The sequence below is a fragment of the Chamaea fasciata genome, unplaced genomic scaffold (assembly GCF_029207755.1).
Source record: "Chamaea fasciata isolate MVZ Bird 193981 ecotype frontalis unplaced genomic scaffold, bChaFas1.0.hap1 SCAF_3, whole genome shotgun sequence".
In the NCBI taxonomy this organism is placed as follows: Eukaryota; Metazoa; Chordata; class Aves; order Passeriformes; family Sylviidae; genus Chamaea; species Chamaea fasciata.
Window position 1 is genome coordinate 40602075 of NW_027094088.1, and position 19495 is coordinate 40621569.

The 19495-nt window shown below is 43.4% G+C and overlaps 1 protein-coding gene across 1 annotated transcript; it reads right to left on the bottom strand.

The window, feature by feature from the left end:
• Positions 1-1547: 1547 nt before the first annotated feature.
• On the bottom strand, positions 1548-14531 carry DACT2 (dishevelled binding antagonist of beta catenin 2). The gene is made up of 4 exons (XM_066178705.1): positions 14229-14531; positions 8361-8493; positions 6653-6940; positions 1548-4184 (listed from the first exon to the last, which is right to left on the bottom strand). The coding sequence occupies exons 1-4, from the start codon at positions 14466-14468 to the stop codon at positions 2386-2388; spliced, it is 2460 nt and encodes an 819-aa protein (XP_066034802.1). The 5' UTR covers positions 14469-14531; the 3' UTR covers positions 1548-2385.
• Between the last annotated feature and the right edge of the window lie 4964 nt (positions 14532-19495).

The window sequence follows — 19495 nt, forward strand, 5'->3', positions numbered from 1 at the left end:
ATAATCGTATTTCTGTTAAACTAGCCAAAGCACGGGATGATGCTTGCGCCAGCTTTATGCTTTTATGTTGGGTTTATGCTGGCTCTGGGAGGAGCAAGAGTATCTCACTTGGCAGCAAATGTGAGTCGTAGAGGCAGTGATACCTTGTCTGGCATAAAACTTGTCAGTACAAAATTAAGTCACCATTTTTCTTTATTTGAATTGGCAGCCTGAGTTCATTCTGGATCAGCACTTTCATCATGTGTCTGGCAACATTTCTGATGGAGTATTAACAGCCCTAAAGCAGGATTTACTGAGTTGTGGGACCACAAACTTACTGTTTGAACTTACTCTGATAAAAAGGCAGGGAGCTACTGGGTGGCAGTTTTTACCAGGTTTCAGAACACTCATGCCCAGAGCACCTTCCTACTAAGGAACAATTTCCTCCTTCATGAAAAAAAAAAACACCCTCAAAATTTCTATCTAACCAATAAACTCCACCCCAACACAGAAAATCCCTGGATTAAAGTATCATATGTAACTTTTGACACACTCCCCCAAATGAAACCTTTTGTGTAAATGGAAAAAAAAGAATCCTTTCACGGTGTAGAAAGTCAACAAAGCATAAATCACTATTTTGTTTGTTCTGTTGCTAGACATGCTGAACAAGAAACCACTGACAGACCTGTGAAATTCTCCCATTAATCCTACCAGAGTGATTATATCCAATACTCTTGGAACAATGAAAAAATGTTCAAAACATATTCCACTGACTAAAATATGTTTTCCTAGTTACATTAAGAATGATGTTACGTGCTAGTTAGAATACTTGAATTAAATGACTTTACATATTTTTACTTTTCTCATTTTCCAAAAATTATTTGAAAATAGAGTGGTTTCAAAAGACAACATAGCTTCCAAAGAATAGAAGACATTGGATGAAGGTTGTCTTTCAATATTTGTTTGCTACTGAATCCTTGGAGTAAACAATCACTCTTTTACCCAGTTTCTGCAAAGCACTTACCTTTTGTTTCAGACCCAGTACAGGCAGCTGAATGAGGTAATGCCTACATCTCCTAGGCCAGGAATGTACTCAGACTGAGCACAGCAATAGGGTCAGAGGATAATACCTGCTCTTTTGTAAATTCAGGGTGAACTTCAGCTCAGCTTCCAGATTGCTGTGTTCACAGGAAAGAATTAGGACTGCTTGTCTGAATGCAAAAAATTGACTTCTGCAATTTAGGCACTGATACAAAGCTTCGCATCAGTGCCCACAAATGCATTCAAAACACATTACATACACATAAATATATGTTTGAAATTAAAGAGTTTCTTGTGACAAAACTGCATCAGTTTAAGTGAGTGCAGTAAACACTACCCTGTCCTCAATGAAATTACCACTTTCAAATTCTTTCATTTTGAAGCAGAAGCTGAAAAAACTTTCCTGAAGTAAAGGGTGAGCAGAGCCTGGTTCTGACTGAGCTACAGTGATCCTCTGAAAATATAAAAGAACCCCTCTGCACAGTGATCATAAAAACACAGAACTGTTTCATGTTGGAGACCAGAATAATTTTCTTTGGATATGAAAGCTAGACAAGCAAAATTTTCAGAAGTACATTAAATAGTATTTATTGAGTTTGCAATTTCAGGGGCAAAGCTATAATCTCAGTCCCAGCCAATCCCACACTGCGGCATGTCGCCCTCATGTTCTTTCATCCATTCAACAAATGAACAATAACATGGAACATCATAAAGAGAGGGTTTGAAAAAACAACCCTATGCTATTTTGAAAAAAAAGGAAGCAAACTGAAGTCTTGTTCTCATTCACAAATACACTTGCCTTCTTGATTAAGCATACTATGTTTTTATGGAAGAACAGATTCATTCTCCCGATGTTTGGGAGAAGGTATGGGATTGTTGTTCTGAAATAAAGTAAAAATATGCAGAAAGCAGAACTTTTCCATATGACCACAATAACAGCTAGATGCTTAATACAGACTCTTCAGACTGCAAAGAATTCCTGACAAGAAGGAAGTACTTTCTTCTTAGCAAGTCCTTGTGTCTGGACTGATTCTGTGGGTGCATATGGTTAAAAAACCACCAAGGGTCTGCCTGTATAATCTTACAGCAGAGTTGTTTTCATTTCACCATGGTGACACTTCTGTATAATTAAAAAAGTCATCACATAATATACACAGAGATTCATATTTACAGAATAAATGGAAAAAGAGGGAATTAGATACAGAGACATTTATGTCCAGGCATTAACAAACAAGATCCCTTGTATAGACTCAGGGGTTATTCACAGCACCTTTAAGAAAGTCCTTTTCTCTGCATGAGTCCTCTTATTTTGCAAATGAGAGCCAGCAGGATGCCTCACTGTAAGAAATAGATGCTTGCTCTCCCTTAAACCATGGTCATGACCTTCAGAGAGGCAGGTTGGAACCTCCTTATCTTCTTCTTTAGTGCCTTTGAAGCTTTGATGCGACAGATTTTGGGCACTGGAGGAAGAGGCTTGGAAGAGGTCTGGACAGTCACGGATTGTCTGACCGAACCTTCAGGCCAAATCAGCTCACTTTCATCCCCCTCATCATAGTCAAGAGCAAGGCTGCTACTGTTACTGCTGCCATCGGAGTCACTTTCACTAGACTCGCTGTCCCCAAACCGGTTGGCTGTGAAATCGCTGACCTCCCCTTCACTGGTCTCTGCGATGGTGGAGTGAAAGAGGGAAGCGCACTCTGCAGAGTACTCAGAGTGGTCTGACTCACTCTTGGCATACTCCCCGTGGTGCTGGCCCTTGGGGCGAGCCCTCATGCTGACAGTGCGCAGGACGCCGGCTCTCCTCGCCGGCTGCCTTGGCGCTCCCAGGCCGAAGCTGTGGGACACGCTGGCCGGGAAGGCCTTGGCAGAGATCTCCACTGTGGACTGCCACTTGCGCTGCTTCTTCCTGTTGGCTGTGTCTGCACAAGCTGCTTCGAGGGAATACAGTGCATTGGCAGAGGCCTCATAGAGCTCTGGCCTGGATGGCACAGTGGGGAGCCTGACCTGCACTGGGAACAGACTTGACTCTGAGCACGATCTGCCAGCCATGTCACCAGAATACGAAGGTCTCCGCACGAGGCTCTTCATTCCTTGTGGTCTTTGGAGCTGATTCCACTCAGCAGGCAGCTTGGTGGCCCCATGAGACCCTCTCACCTTCTCCATGCAGAAGGCTTGCTTCCCAGGCCGAACAACTTTTTCACTGTTCCTCCTCTTTATCTTCACTGCCTTTGTTTTGGAGCTGGCAAACTTTACCCGGACTTGATGGGATTCTGCAGGGACGAACTGAGCATGAACAAACTCAGCTCGTGCCACTCGTTCATGACCCCCAGCGTAAGCCAATTTTGCATTGCCACACCTTTTGATGGGCAGTTTTTTGGGTGGGACAGCTTTAGTATTCCAGGTGTCTGGGCTGGAGTCCTCTTGACACAGCTGTGAGTAGGACAAACTGCGCTCCACGCTGCTCTCTGTTGCTTCTGCCAGAGGAGAGCCCCTTGCTGCCGACTTGGCAGGATAACAACTATTCACAGCTGATGGCTCTGTGTCAGGCTGAGTGGATGACTGCTCTTCATTCATACAGCTCATGGTCTCCTGCTGCTTGGCACATTCCGCCTCTGGCACCTCTCTTGACAGCTTCCCTTCAGCTTTGTTACTCTCCAGAGAACTCGTCTGTTTTTCCAGCTGGCTACTGCTGCTGTTAATTTTCACTCCACCGGTGCTGGGGGTTATAATGAGTCTCTGGTGCACTGCGGCTGGCTGGCTCTTCGGTGAAACCCACTCAGTGGCCTCAGCACGACTGCCCCCTTTGCATCTCGTCAGCTGCAGTAATTTATTGATGTAACCCCCTGGCTTGACCTCAGTGGTTGGCCTAGTCTTTATCAAGCTGGGACCTGTTGTACTCGGCATAGGTTTGCTGGGAGGAGCTTGGAAGTCTGATTCTGGGGATGCTCCCACCAGGGAAAAAAGGGGACTTTGTAAAGCCACTGCATGGAGAGGGCTTGGGTAGGGATACACATCAATGCCATTCTTGGAGACCAAGTCATTCTGGAATTTGGGGTCCACGTTGAGCAAGTGCATGTCTCCATTATGGCACAGAGGCAACATGGATTTGGGATCCATTTCTTTCTGAAATCTAGCGTCCGCTGGAATGAGTCTTTCCAAGTCACCTATATGGTGGATGAAAATAAACAACCTAATTAAATCACAGACAATTACATTCAACCTGGTTCATGCTAGAAGTGCTATATCAGAGAGATGTGATAGCTTTTACTAAAATCAGTAGCATGGATAAAGAAAGTAATTTCAGTCTTCCAAGGTCAATGAATTACTTCAAAGCTTTTACCACCTAAGCATAACAGAATTTAAAACGCCTTTTAATGCCAATAAAAAAACTCTTACCTTTGCAGGAAATTTAAACCTTGCTACTTGGATGAAAGCAAATATGTGCATATACAAAAAAGTTCTAAAATGTCACAGACCAGCCAGCAGGAACCCAACCAGACAAAAACAAGGGATTATTTTTATTTCTTAGCAGAGAAGCCATAGAAGAATGAACTGAAGAATCTTTATTTTCACAGAGGAAAAAAACCTATGGCTAACTACTCAGGCAAGTGGGAAGTGTATTCCCTGAAAATGACATTTATAGACACCAATTCCTATCTCTTCTATTGTGAACTACGGTCAAGGGTGCTGTGATTTACTCTTGACTGCAGCACCCTCCTCCCAGAAGCATTTCCTGTGGACAGAGAGGAAAGGCTGTTTTGTTGTGCAAAAAAAGGTTGTTCCATCCAGACATGTCATACAATACAGCACTATGTTGCTGTGTTACCTCTGGGACCAAGAGTACTGGAACCAATTAGCTTGGATTTCTCTGTACTACAATGCACACTTCAGTGCCAACAAATCCTCAGCTAACCAACTTCCTGGGTGCTTCATGCTGTCATGAAACCCAACCACCACATTCAACCACATCATTCACAAACTATGTGAATAGTCACATGATGACTATCTATGCCCTGTTACAGGAAGCTTTTAAAAGACCACAAAATTTTGGGGTGGTCTGCAGTGTCCTACCTATGCACAGACCTGCCACAGCAAAGGTTAGGATGACAACCTAACAACCTAATTTAATAATGAAAATTCTCCAGGAAATTGTTGGCAGTGTGTAATGCTGTGCCCTTTTGCAAACAAATGAAGAAGGAGTCAAAAGCATGCTGTGCTTGCAGTGTCTCAGCAAGCTTTCTGTTCGCCACTGAAAGAAAAGGCAATTGGTCTGTAATTGCAATTTCCTCTAAGGAGAGGAAAAGAGACATTTCTTCCCCTCTCCAAATGATGATTTTCTGAAATAAAATCTTTTACTTCACTTCCAGCAATGTGGCCAACTTTTTAAGAACTGTTTCTTTAAGACTATACCCACTACTACTCCACTACTTTTGTTTCTCACTGTGATGGAAGTAAGAGGTTGTAGCCAGGAAGAATGGCTGGAGGAGATCTGCAGTCTCTCTCCCAGACCCCTGCTCAGTGTCAGCTATCCCTTTTTTTGTTAGTCTATCTCTATATAAAAAAAACCATAAAGCCCCTGGAGCCTCAGCAACATGTTTCAAGACAGCAAAATTTCTGAGAGAGCAAAATGTCTGCAATCTGAACATGGAAGCCATGGGTCATTATGCTCAGCTTCATCCCGAGCTTTTGACAAGCCTTGAGAAGACTTTGCTTTTATGCGATAATCACTGCCATCCCTTCTCTACACACCTAAGCAGAGAATAGGTGGTCTTTGTTTCTGTTCCAAGCAAGCCAGAGGTGAGTTAGCTCAGGTCAAGCAGCTGTGGGAGTGATTCCAGATTGGCACAGTACTTGAAATGATGTTCCCCATAGCTTTCCTGTTTCTATAACAGAACTGCTACACATCTTGCTGGATCACTCTAAGAATTGTACTAAGACCAGATTGCTTTGAAGCCATGGAAGAACCCGTGAAAAGAAGTGATATGATGTCACTTTACAGATGGTAAACAAGAGTTTTGGAATATTAATAGACTTGTTCATTTTGTTGAAGGTATCATGCAAATTCATAGCCGATCCACTTTAGGCTCATGACTGCTTTCTAGATAGTCAATTGACTTTTGGCATTTGTTGTCCCTAACTGTACATAATAAATTATGAAAAAGAGTCATTGTGTGAGTCAACATTTATTTCTGTAAATAGGGTATTGTGAATTTACTTGAATTCTTTCATACATCACTGCACTTCCACACAAGGTATTTTAAATACTGAAACTTTTCTGACTTCACATGCAGGTCATTTAAAAAAAAGTATCTCAATATTCTTTGCAATTTTATGTCATACACTAGAGTATTTTTCCATTTCTAAATGCATAAGTCCTCATATTAATTATTGTTTCATAGACATATTTTTTATTAATTCTAATATTTGTTACTGTTTAGAAGTATCTGGAGTATGGAGACAAGTGGAAGTTGGACAGTAAATGGTTTGGCTCTGTGGGTTTGATCCACTCTCACTTCGTGCATTGAAAATGAGAACTACATATTGATTACACATGGCTAAACAAGGTCCTAAGAATAATAATCAGGAATCTGCCCTTCCCTTGAATGAAATATCCCATTCTGCTATCAATTACCTGTGGAAACTGGCCTTGGTCTGGACCTGGCAGGAGTCCCAGACACATCTCTGCTAGCAGCAATCCGACATCCATCGGTGACATAGGTTCCCTGCTGCTGGAAGCTGGTGGTGTGCACAGTAGTTTCATCTGCAGACTTGGGTCGGTAATCAAACACACTAAGCCTGGCTTTAGGGTGCTGAGAGCTGGGTAAGAGACTGGTGTGGGAGGAGGAGATGGACTCACTGTACACAGAGGTACACGAATTGGAGAGTGAGCAAGAACCACCGTCACTCAGGTCATAGAATCCTGCAGAGTGAAAATAAACAGGGTATTTCATATTTACAGCAACTACACATGCTCTGTAGAAGGAAAGTGCAGAGAGTAAAATAAATCTTTATTTGCTATGTGCCAGAAGCCTAAATTTATGATCATTTATTAAGGTAACAATCAGCAGAGGTATACTCTAATTCAAACAACCTTTATTGCGCTTCTGCATATTTACTTAGGCCTTGAACCAGCTTGGCACGCACATGCCTGCTGAGTTCTGAGGGTGGGATGGGATCAACTGCTACACCATCGTGCCCAGTTCTTCACTGGAGAATGTCTTTGGGGATTATGATGCAACTGGTGTAAGACAGGGACCTCTGACACCATTGTAACTTGTACTAGGTGCGTACAAGCATGGATTGGATGAGTGGATTGGACAGAGTAAACCAGCCTGTGATCAGAGCTGTCAAGTCTGTGATAGTTGGAATGTCTAAGGAATGGAGACTATCTTCTCTCTCCAAGTAAAGAGATGATTTCCAGTAATTGCAGAAGCATTAGAAAAGGCTTTGTATAAATTCAAGGTAGGAAATTTTATTATTCCTCCCTATAACAGAGAAGGAATATTTTCTTTTGAACTATGTGCATGTGCTTAAGCACACAAATCTTGAGCTTAAACACACAACAGAAACTTGCACTTTTTATATGGACTCTAAGTACCAGGCTACAAATCCGTATGCTGTGTTAAAAAAAAAAATTAAAAAATCCTCCTTGTGTCACTGAAGATTTGAGGCTTTGCAAAAATTCTGTTTAAAAGAACTACTTTCATTGTCTCTGACTAGATAACAGAAACCGGTTTTAGCAGACATCCTAGCTATAAAAGTCTGCAGTACAGCTCTCTCTGTGAATCAGACCAGAAACCTGATATCCAGTATCTTTCTGCCCATGAGAGCTTTACTCACTTGGGGTAATTTTTCTCAGTGTCTTTAAATAGTGCTGTTCTGCCTCTACATAAATTCATTTGACAAGAGCACTGCAACAGTGATTTTCAAAGCCCTAGAGAGGTTCAGAACCCTTCCTGGATTCAGTGTTGATATTGATGTTGGTCTCCACTTCTTTAAAGTACTCTAGCCATTTTACCAATGGTCATTCTACACTGAACATGGTAATCAATAAGTCTGTCTCCTTTTCCTTCTATGTGTGGTTACAAGGTTCATTTAAAAAAAATTAAAAAAACCAGAAAGAATACTGCTTGAGTGAGTGAGCACTTTCCCACTGATTTAACTTTGCAGGAAATTCCTAGCAGCTCTGTGGGCCCATTCTGTGCCAGACGACTATTATCCACCTCAGCCACAGGGCACTGTTTCTGACCAAATAATACAGACAGTTTTGCTTAGCAGTTGACACTCTTCAGCTCTCCTAGCACCACACTTCTGGGAATAAATAGCCAAGTGCACATTACCTGAGCTGGGCCGGCTGTCACTGTCCAAGTATTCACTGGAGGTCTTACTGACGTCCAATTTCAGCTCACTTATTCGCTGGTCTAGCTGATCCAGGTGGCTCTTCAAGCCAACATCCTGTCTCCTCAAACGAGACTAAATCAAGGGAAGGAGGAAATGAAGAATAATCACAGTTAGAATCTCAGCAGCAATGCATTAATCCAGGCCACCTGTGCCAACAAGATTCTATTCTCATGAAGTGTTTTTTTCCTTAGCTAGGGTCTGTTGCAGTTGTCTCTCTGTAATGAGAACGACCTAATGGACAAGGACAAAATATTTTGTTCCTTAGTATACACTGTCTTCTGCCCAGCTAAACATGTTCTGAAAACTCACTCTGAAGGTATTTATTTTTAACTTTTGGCTTTTTTGTTACAACCATGGCATGAGCTGTACCTCTAAATAGGAAAAAAGTCTTTCAATGAATTAACATATTCTTTTTGCACCACACTTTGCCATACACTGCCTCTGAGCAGAGGAGGAGATAAACATTATGGATCGTTTGCATGAACTCTTAAGATCTGCCAGATGAAAGGAAACCGCTGTGGTTGAGGTGTCTTATTGCCATATCAAGTATAGGCAGCATACCCACTCCAGTAAAACCCTTGGCTCTGATGACATGTCTTTATAGTTGAAAGGATAACACTGCAAGAATTGTGACATCTATTGTACTGCAAGTTTTCCTTGCCTGTCTTGTGACCAGTTATCTCCAAGCATTTCCTGGAAGGAGGAGGTGGCATTTGAGTATGGTGGGGAAATCAATGCATTTAAAATGAATGGTGTCTCAAGCTTGTGAATAATCCTTTAGAAGGCAGCAGCTAGATCTGTTGCCTACTGCAATCACTGACCAGGCTGATCTGAGGTTACAGCTCCCCCAGTATTTATGCCGTCAGCTTGGCAAGGCAGATGGCCAGGCGTGAGGTACCAGCCAAAGAACCACAGTTGGTTTCTATCACAAACTTCTCACATGGCACCTGGCAAATTATCTAAAGCCCAGTCACTATTTAGGCAGCTTCTAATTATATCGTACCTCACCATCCATCCTAGAGTACTTTACCGAAAGGCGGTCTCTTGAAGTTGGTTGTAAAGTTGTGCTTAAAGCCCTCAAGGGGATAGGTTTCCACTCAGTAATGTCAAGAAAAACATTATATTAAAATTCTCCTTTATGTGTACATTTCATATTTAAAAACACAAGTGGCAGTTCTAGGAGCATTTCCAACCTCAAATATATAAAAATAAAAAATCCAGGTCCCTTGAACCAATTAAAGTATCTTAAAAATTAAATGACACGCAGAAAATCAAGATCAGTATGTGCACATTTTTGCCTCCTTCCTTTTGTATGAATTATTCAGCTTTTAACATTTGCATAGGTTTCTCCATAGCCACAAATACTAAAAGAAAAGAAAGTTAGGATCCTAAGATAATCAGTAAATTATTAGAAATTGTATGAAAAAAATAACAGATGCCCTGAGTTTCACAAGAAAACTCTTGGGGCTGGTGGTGATGCTAAGAAGAAAAAAAAAAAATTTTAGCATGCTTTTAAAGAGGACTAGAGGAATACATAAGGCACAAGAAATAAAGACCCTTCTTGTTAGAGTCCCACATGTAGAAATATTTAAACTCAAGAGGCTCATTACTGCTTCCTAGGAAAATCCGTAGTGACTTTCCCTCTTCCTGTTTCACATAAACAAAAAAGAAGGGACAACAAAAAAGAAATGGACAATAAAGGAGATTTTCTATTCCATCTGAATGATGAATGTATGACCTCCTCAGTACTTCTTTATTTCGTGGTAGAAAAGCAAAACCATGCCATACCTTTTTCAATCCCACCTACTCAGGAAATCACAAAGTTTTGTTTCCATGGCTGGAATTAATTGCTTAATGATTAATGTTTTGCCAGCCAATCCCTCAGTCTGTGGTTTCTGATTAATGACAGAGAGGCCACAAGGCTCTCAGGTATTCAAACATTATTTATTATACCTCCAGGTTCTGTCTGCGCTTTCACAGCATTTTAACCAACACACGATTTACATCATCGTTTTTAACCCTATTATGGTGCCTCACACCATTGGGTTTTCATGTTTCCACCCGCTGACCCAGCTTTGATCTTTCAGTTAACTACTTCTGCACTCTAAGAAGAGAGGCATTGCTCAAACCATTTGGATAAGATTGACTTTTCCGGTGTGTTTGTTTCAAGCTGTTATTGCTCCAATACCCACGCCAGGCAGCATTCAAAACAGTGAATCTTGAACACACCCTTTCTCTATTCACAACATGAATTTTACATGTGACAAAACCTTGCAGGTAAAACCATCTGTTTGCTTTGGGCAATGCAGCTGTGAAGACTTCTAGACATTGCACCGTGTTGTACCAAACTTTCCCAATCAACATGTACTATCAATGGACTACAGTTTTGGGGAGGCAGATTGGGGATATCATCATACCACCCGTTTTTCAGAAGGAAGAACACTTTCTTAAAAGCAAGTTCCTTTACATCAACACAAGCAGGCACCCCAAATCAAGGCACCAAAACCCACTGGTCATACTTGACTATTCTTCTCAACTATTAATCTCTTCAGTCAAAGGGGGGGTTATTGACACTTCTAAGTTGTAGATTAGCATCCTATAATTCTATTAATCTGACTTCATTCTGAAATGCACAAAACACAGCATTCTCTTCTAGTTTTGCCCATCTAGAAATTAGGCACCTATGGGTCTTTTTGTAATTGATGTTGCAAAGCAGCCAGTTTCAGAGGCAAAGTCATCTACCCCAGACACTTGTAATAGAGCAAGGTAAATTCTTTCCAGAAGGACCTCTTTCTCTTAAAACCTAAGATCCCTGGTTTAAAAGATGTTTTCTTCTATTTAAAATTATCTAAAGGGGAAAAAAAAAATCTGCGTAAAAGGCAGGGTACCAAGTGGTTTTTTTTCTTTCTCTTCAGTATAATGTGTCTCTTCTCACATTTTTAAAACATCAAAAACCACCTGAAAGATTGCAAAACAAAATCATCAGATTCTAATCAAATAAAATAAGGTTTATAAATATGTCCTCTGAGGAAAGAGCTGAGAAAATACTGGATGTTGCAGCCTTCGATATCCACCTACACTGACAGCAATCATAGATTTCTTTCTTTACATTAGTCTGAATTTGCATCTCTTCTTTTTCTTCTTTGTCACCATGATACAGTTTGGCTAAGAGAAATTTTGCACCTTCAGGATCTCTGGAGTGGGTGGCATCACTTTACTCCTCTTCTGCTACAGAATTGACCCCGCCTGCACTGTATTAAGTTGCAGTTGCCAGAAAAGACGTCGGCAACCAAAAAAGAGCCCCTAGTTAGGGCCAAAAAGGGCATGACTGTTATGGGTAGCAGACTGCCTACAGCAGAGCGCTGCAAGGCCAGCTGATCACTGTCTCTGGTACATGTGGTTGGGGAAGAGACTGGGATTCTGGAATGGCATCCACACGTGATGCCTACAGCATTTGATGGCTCTGCTCTACTATTCCCACTCGTCAGACTTGAGTCCTTAAGGCTTCTGCCTCTGCTCTCCTGTTTCTCACCCTACCATTACAGAAGCCTGGTTTGACTTATCTGCCTTGTTTCTATTGCTAAGATGCCTTGAGCCACTTTCAGCTGATACAGCCTTCTCATTTTATGTTGTGAGGACGAAACTTTATATGAATTAAACAGTGACTATGCTAAAGCTCAGGGCTACAGTCCTCCTTGAAACCTGGAGCAAGGTGCACTGCAAGGCGAAGTTACATTTACACTGTTAATGAGTTTCTCAATCTGAAAGCTTACAGAGCAGCAGTCACATACTGTACTGTCCACGGGCCAACAATAACAGCTGTTGAAGATGTATCACTTCTTGAGCAATGCTGTGCTGTGCATTTTCTCTTGTTTTCAGTCTTAACTTCATTTCCTGCAATCATGAACAGAACTTCCATGGGTTTTAAGTGCAATACACTGCTCATGAGTCACTGGGAAAGTTTTCAGCCTGTGGTCACTGAGATCCTGGATCTGTGAACTACTTCTAAAAGGACTGTGAAAAGGCGGTTTTCAACTGGGCTTACTTTGCTATTAAGGAGATTTGAGGTATGCACCTCTACTCAGATATACATCTGCAATTTGCTAGGGGGGGGAAAAAACAATAGAGGTACCAAGAGTACAGTACAGTCTGAAAAGCCTCCAGCAGCCATGGGCCAATCAGAAGAGCTGTTTACTACTTTAAGCATTCACACAACCGTATTTTTGCTGAAGAACCTGTCCCTGGATTTATGTAGTTCTGAGTCATTCTTCTCAAGCTTTATGAACACTTCCCTCCCAGGTATCCCAAGAGACATGTTTCCTATAATTGCACTGGCACCTACTGGCGAAATCCATCCCTCTCTGGAGGTGTGCAGAGTTATTCTTGACTCTACTCAACTCCTTCATTTCGAAAGGGCAGCAATTAAAAGCCTTTTTTCCCTTCCATTTTAATGGCTAGTTTCTCCCACGTTCTTGGAAAGTCCTGTAAGGTGCAAGTAAAGTCCTGACAAATTAATCTTCTATTTTAGTATTTTATTTGAAAAATATTAAGACAAATGAGTAATTACAGCAAAACAGCTGACATAAAAAAGTAGTCATTATGATCAAAGGTCATTATGTGATTCTGTTATTTGACTGGCCTCAAACAGGCAATAAATGCCTTCAATTCTTTTGTTTAATTAAAAAAAAAAAAAAGAAAAAAATTAGAGCCATTACTTAAGATTATCAATGACGGGTAATCAAGCACCTGGCTGTCAACTTGTCTTGTATTTTCTTAATTTAATCAAGATATGCCCGCTGCTGCGTTTTCACAGTGGCGGCAAGGTTTTTCTGAAGGTTAAAGCCCATTTTATCCTAAGATGCTGCCTGAGAAAGCTGTGAATAACCATGCTGTTTTCACACCTGATGGATAACTGATGGCCAAGACCTGCACCAGTACAGCGAGAGAAAGGATTCTGAATTAAGTCCGAGTTTAGTGAAGTGTGTAATTGCCTGTACTAGAGATTAAGGCCCTTTACCCTTTGATTATTGTCTCACGTGTGAAACTCGTTTCAGCTACAATTCAGAATTGTTTTTTAGTTTCAAAAAAACCCCCTGTGTAAGTGGCCGGTGTAGCACTTCAAATACAAGGTCTGGCATTCAGCTATTCTTCCCTTTTGATCATGCAATCTGTGGAAAGAACAAAGTACTCCCGTCCCACGAAGCGTTTCCTGGCAGATCGCCTCCCACGGGAGCACAGCCGCGCGGGCACACACCGGTGCGCGCTCACAGGCGGAGGCGCGGAGGTGTGCGCGCACACACCCACCCAAACCCCCGAGCGCTTATGCAGGTGCATCTCGGCCCGCGTGCCTCTTCATCTCCTATGCAAACGGCTGCTGCTATTGCGGGCTGAGCGCTGCACTAGTGAAGTTAATCATCGCCTACTCCTCGGCTCCGATGAATGAGCGGTGCCGGGTTAACAACTTTTCGCCAGCGCTCCCGCTGGCACGGCGCCCGCCACCGGCACTGCCCGCTCCGGGCCGCCCGGGCGAGCCCCGCCTGAGCCGCGGCAGCGCCCGCCCACGACAGCAGCTGCGGCGGGGCTGCCCCGACCGCCCCCGGCCCGGCCGCTTGCCCCTGCCCGCCGGGAACCGCGCAGGGGCCGCGGCTGCAGCGCCCTGCCCGCCCTCCGTGCCGGCGGCTCCCGGAGGGCAGCCGGGTGTCTGACAGCCCAGGGGCGCTTCGTCCCGCCCGCGCTCGGCACCGCGGCTGGGCTCACGGAACCGGGAAGCCGGGAGGCGCGGCGTCCCGTCCTGTGCCGTCCCTTACCAGCTGCTCCTTCAGAGCGGAGAGGGTGGCCTCCAGACGGTGCTCCTTGCTGTGGGCGGACAGGGGCTGCTGTTCTCCGCCCGCCGCCGGCCGCTGCGGCATGGCCAGGGCGGCCCGCACCAGCTCCCGCTGCTTCTCCCGAAGCACCTGGAGCTCCTGGAGGCCGGCGAGGGCCGCCTGCAGCCTCTCGCCCACCCGGCCGCGATCCCAGCCGCCCGGCCGTGGGGCGCCCAGCAGCATCGTCAGCGCTGGGGCGCGACACTGGCCATGGCAGGGGGGCGGCGGGGAGGATGCGGGGCTGCTCCCGCCCCGGGCCGTGCCTGCGCTCAGGGCCCCTAGCCCCTCTCCGCCGCAGGCACCGGAGCGAGTGAAGCGGAGTGGTAGCGGCTCCTGCGGTTTTGGAGGAGAGGTGGGGACGGGGGAGGGAGAGAGGGAGGGCGGGAGCGAAGGAAAGAGGCTGCGGCTCCAGGCAGCTGCCGGGGCCACCTCTCGGGTGGATACGCGGGGAGAGGAGCCAGTACCCAGCGCTCCCTCCGCCCTGCGCGGGGGCGGCTCCTGCCTGCCCCTGCCCTGCCCTGCCCTGCCTGCCCGGGGGGCTGCCCTCGCCTCGTCCCCCGCCCCAGCAGCGAAGTGGGATGGGATGCCCGCCCTCTCCCGGCAGAGACGGGGGCCGCCGAAGCGGCGCAGAGCTGCGAGGATGCTGCGGAGATCGGAGCCCAGCCGAGCAGCCCGCTGCGGCCGCGTGCAAATTAAAGTGATGTGAGGATATGGTGCTAAGAGCACTCGCGGGTATAACAACGCTTCCCTCGCAAGGACGAGGTGCCTGTGACTCTATCACTGCTCCTCCTGGCTGGTGGTTCCTCCTGCTAGGCACAGCAGTGGCGCTCCTCATCTCGCTCTCCAGAAGCCGACCCAACTGGGATCTCATTGCGCAAGTTTGCTGTCTTGTACTGAATTGTTGATTCTCACTTTGGAAGCAGGGCAGAGTCCTGTCTCGTGAGGTCAAGGTGCAGTTCATCCTCCCCGAAAGTCATTTGAAGGGCTCAGGATGGACATGAAAACACAATTGGCCATGGAAATTCAAGACTCTGGTGCTGTTGCTACCAAGAAATGCCAGCATTTAAAGCTCCCAAGACAGGAGCTGCCGTGCAGCTTCTTCAGAGGTAGCTGGTTAGTCGGCAGCAAAGCCAGAATGCATAATCTGTAGTGATGCAGTAGGAGACAAGAAGCACTGATAGCAATAGTCTGATGAACGCAGTGGAGATTATGCTACAGGAGACAATTTTTTCTGCTGCCTACACAGAAACAGGAAGCATCTACATATCCCAAGATCACTGTGTGCCACACTCTTGATTGACATAAGGTCAGGGAAGGTGTATTATTCTCCATGAAGCAGAGATCACATACAAAGCCCATCTGTCTGTGGTCATCCTCTCTTCAACCTGTGGCATATCTTTAAAAGCTAGCACACTCTAATTTGAATGCTACTTGTCTTTGTGCTGGGATGGGTGTTAGAGCAACTCTACCCACTCACCCATCATCTGTTTGTCAAGTAGTCTCTTCTCAGCACCTTGTGGGTGGCTGTGTCCACTACTGAGACTGCAGCCAACTTATCTTTTCCTGTACCTGTCTCTAGCTTTAGGAGTGTTAAAAGGACTAAAGCAATGCCAAATCCACCTCCTGCTGAGGTAGAGGTAGGGCAGAGGGGCAAATTATTCAGGTGTTTGTTCACAGTCCTGTGCAACACATTTGATAGTCTCAGTAAGACCTAAGCCTTGCTTTCATCGTGTCACTTTCACCAGTTTTCCTGTAGCTTGAAGATCTGAGAACAATACTTACCTTGCAAAGTTGAGCTATGTCAGAAGGGATCCTAAGAGGTCCTACTCCGGCAAACTGTGTCGTAATATTCACAAATGTTTCTAGCTGATGGATGACTGGTGGTCATACAGTGCTTAGTTAAAGTGTGCATGTGGTATGACTTGTATGGCATCACCTTAGTCATGTTTTTGTTGTTGTTGTTGTTTTGGGGTGTTTTTTTTTTCTCCTCTTTAATGAATTCCTTTGCTTTTTTTCCTTACCCATTCATCTCATGGGGCTCCCCTGTGCAGAACAATGCCACAGTGCCATGATGACTGAACTATTCACCTACAAGGTGGAAAGAAAAACTGAGTTCAACACTGAGATGCTCTTGAAGGTGCTGGCAAAAGACAGCATGAAATTCTGCCACCTCTTAGGTGGAGGGGGGCAAAGAACCAAACAACCACATTGTGCGGTGTGTGGCAAGAATCTTGCAAAATGCCATTGCAGGTATGAGGAGTGAAGTATTTTTGTAAATCACTTGGCTTGGCACTTGTTAAAACAGACATACAGCACGGTTCCTTATTTTATTCAAACCGTGTTCTAACATGACCAAAAACGAGTCACCAACACAACTACCATTTAGTACATACTTGCTAGAAGAACCAGATATTATAAGGTCATACATTTTTCTTTTTTTTCATTCTTTCCCTTGCAAGGAACTGTTATCCCTTGCTCTTTGTTCTTCCTCTTCTTTCATCTTTTTATCTTTTCATACATTAAATCCCAAATGGGCTATATCACAGCAGTATCTTTATTCTAATCAGCTTCCTTATTTTCCCCTCTGTTATACTGATTACTTTTTTCCATAGAACTCTTATGATTTCACTTAATCTTTTCAGGATACTCAACAAATACCTTGTGTTATCTGATTTCTGGGGGAAAGAATAAAAGGTATGAATTGCCCCCAGATTTAAAACCATGTGATTATGTGGGGGAAGGGTAGTGGTAAAAGTGAAAGCTTCATAGCAGGGACTTAGAAAATTTCTGCTATTTTTAATTACTTACAGAGAAGAATGTTTAATATTGATACTCTATGAAGTTTCACTAGACTTTAAGAATTACTTGAAAAAAGTCAGCAGTCTACAGGAAACACCCTCTTTTGCTGCCCAGCTTTAGCACATTGAATCCAAATGCTTATAAGTTGCTTGCACTTTTCAGGAACCAAAAGGTTTGACTTTTCATTTACATTACTTTAATTCCATTAATCTCAGAAACATTGCTCTTGATTGATGTAAGACTTGGAATAAAGTTTCTGTTTTCTGCCTACAGATCCTGCGATAAAGAAATTTAATGACAAACCTGTAGTGAAGGAATGATATGGTTACAAAATCAGACACTAAAACAGTAGGAAATAAAGCAAATTGTCTACATAACCTTATTTACGTTCTGATTTGTATGATAAAATTACACAATGTTGTTCCATGGGTCTATTCCTCAATAAGTGTATAGAATGGAAGATACTGCTCAATGTTCTCTGTCCTCATGCTCCAACCTATGCCTTATTTATTGCAGATCGTTTAAGCTGTGCTTTGCAAATAGAATTTTTTGTGCTTTAAATCTATACTTAGCATTCTAGCTATTAAGTGCCTTACAATATGAATGAATGAATGGTGTCTTTACAACATCCCAAAAGGTATAAAGCTGCTTTTGTTTAATAAGGGAAGACCTGAGGCACTGAGTTTCATTACAGAAATGCTCGTGCATTTTGCGTGCCCACTGGAGATGCCTTTGGCCTTCTTTTTCAGCATACCTAGTGTTACACAGTTAACATATATCCATCTTGTTGTTCCAAACAGAGCTCCCTTTAACTTCTTTTCCAGTTCTGAGCGCTCAGCACTTTGGTAAATTGAATACTGGGCATTCTAATTTTAATCCCTAGAAAAATGAGAAATACAATTAGTACACCTCAGATGGAAACAGCTTGGGGTGGGCCTGCACCTGTGGTAGAGACAGGCCCTCAGAGCCTCATAAACTACTAGAAAGGAGGCAGGTGTTATTTACCCTCTTTGGCAGATGGAGATGTACAAAGAGGTTAACCCTTATACACAGGATCAAACAGGAAATCTATGGTAGGAATTGAAATTGAAGCCAGATAATTCATGTGACCACAGACATTACTTTACTCCCTGTTTTGTGGATGTGTATTAGCCAGTTTGTTTGGGACTAATGTTAGGAAAAGGACAACATTTATTGACCTCCAGATGTGTTTAAAAGAAAAGCAATCGAATGTTTGCTTTGGATGAAGTCTAAAGTACACAAAATACTTTGGTGTACCACACCACTTCAAGGGCTAAATTGCAGTTTGCTTCCCACATTTGCTTATGTTTTGATGTGAAAAATAATTCAGAGGATGTTTTCAGTAACATTTCCTTATGTAGGGATATAAAGTCTCCCTGCTTAGGCTTCCTTCCCTGTATTTCAGTTGTGGTTTTAGACTGTGTTGACATTGTCATGTATGACAGTAGGTTAGGACAAATCTATTTGTTTAGGACTGTTTCTTGACATGACAGAAACTCAGTGCATGCACCAATATCCTAACTTTGCTAGCCAGCCTCTCTGTCCTCTTTTTGTCCTGTTGTTCTACTCTACTAAATGTTTGCCATTGATCCTGTGAGGGATCTCGCCCCCCTGTTTAAGGGGGTCTTCTGAGCTGTTGACATCTGGTGGATATTTAGAAGGTTAGTTAGAGGATGCAGAACAGTCACATGTGATTGAACCGAGTCTAACACAAGCCATTATCTTACTTAAGATAAGGCAAAGTGCATTTTTTGTACCTGTCACTCTTGTTCCATTTTATGCCCAAGACATGTACTGAGCATATCCTTTTATGTAAAAAAACTGAGGCACTGCTTAGCAGTACAGGGTTCTGTTAAAATGTGGGTTGGAGCCTTCTGCCAGTTTTTGGAAATGGTAAATCCGACCATTAAGAACATCCTGAAAGTGTAGTAAACCCTTATGTTGCATGCACACAATAGAGTTAGTTCTGTGCCTGAGAATACTTAATAGTGTGTGTGTCCCTCCGTGCGGTGACTCTAAGTAAATTGCCATCATTCAGGCGTTTTGTCTAATTAGGAGAACAGCTGCCTTTGAAACATTCTTCTTAAGGTCTGATGTCTTGAGGATTATTTAATTAGAAAGAAGCAAATCAGTGGTGTAAATGGCTCTTTGTTGAATTCAGAGGTTTTGTTTTGAACTGAAAAAAAGAGACTTTTTGAACTATAGCTTACATGGTAATGGATAGGAAAAAGAAGTGAGAGTGTAGCTCTCACAGAGACAGCTTCTACGACAAAACCAGATTTGAGTCGATGGAAATCTTTAGAAGGAGGACTCTTCTAAAAACATGAGTAAAATCCTGTCTTCAGCTACAAGGGATTAAGAGATGTCCATCTGTTTTTGTGCTTATTTCT

Coding starts and splice junctions, on each gene's coding strand:
- DACT2 (XM_066178705.1), bottom strand. CDS start 14,468: ATGCTGCTGGGCGCCCCACGGCCGGGCGGCTGGGATCGCGGCCGGGTG. Junction 8,494..14,228: donor CCGCTCTGAAGGAGCAGCTG/GTAAGGGACGGC, acceptor CCCTTGATTTAG/TCTCGTTTGAGGAGACAGGA. Junction 6,941..8,360: donor TGACAGCCGGCCCAGCTCAG/GTAATGTGCACT, acceptor TTCACTCTGCAG/GATTCTATGACCTGAGTGAC.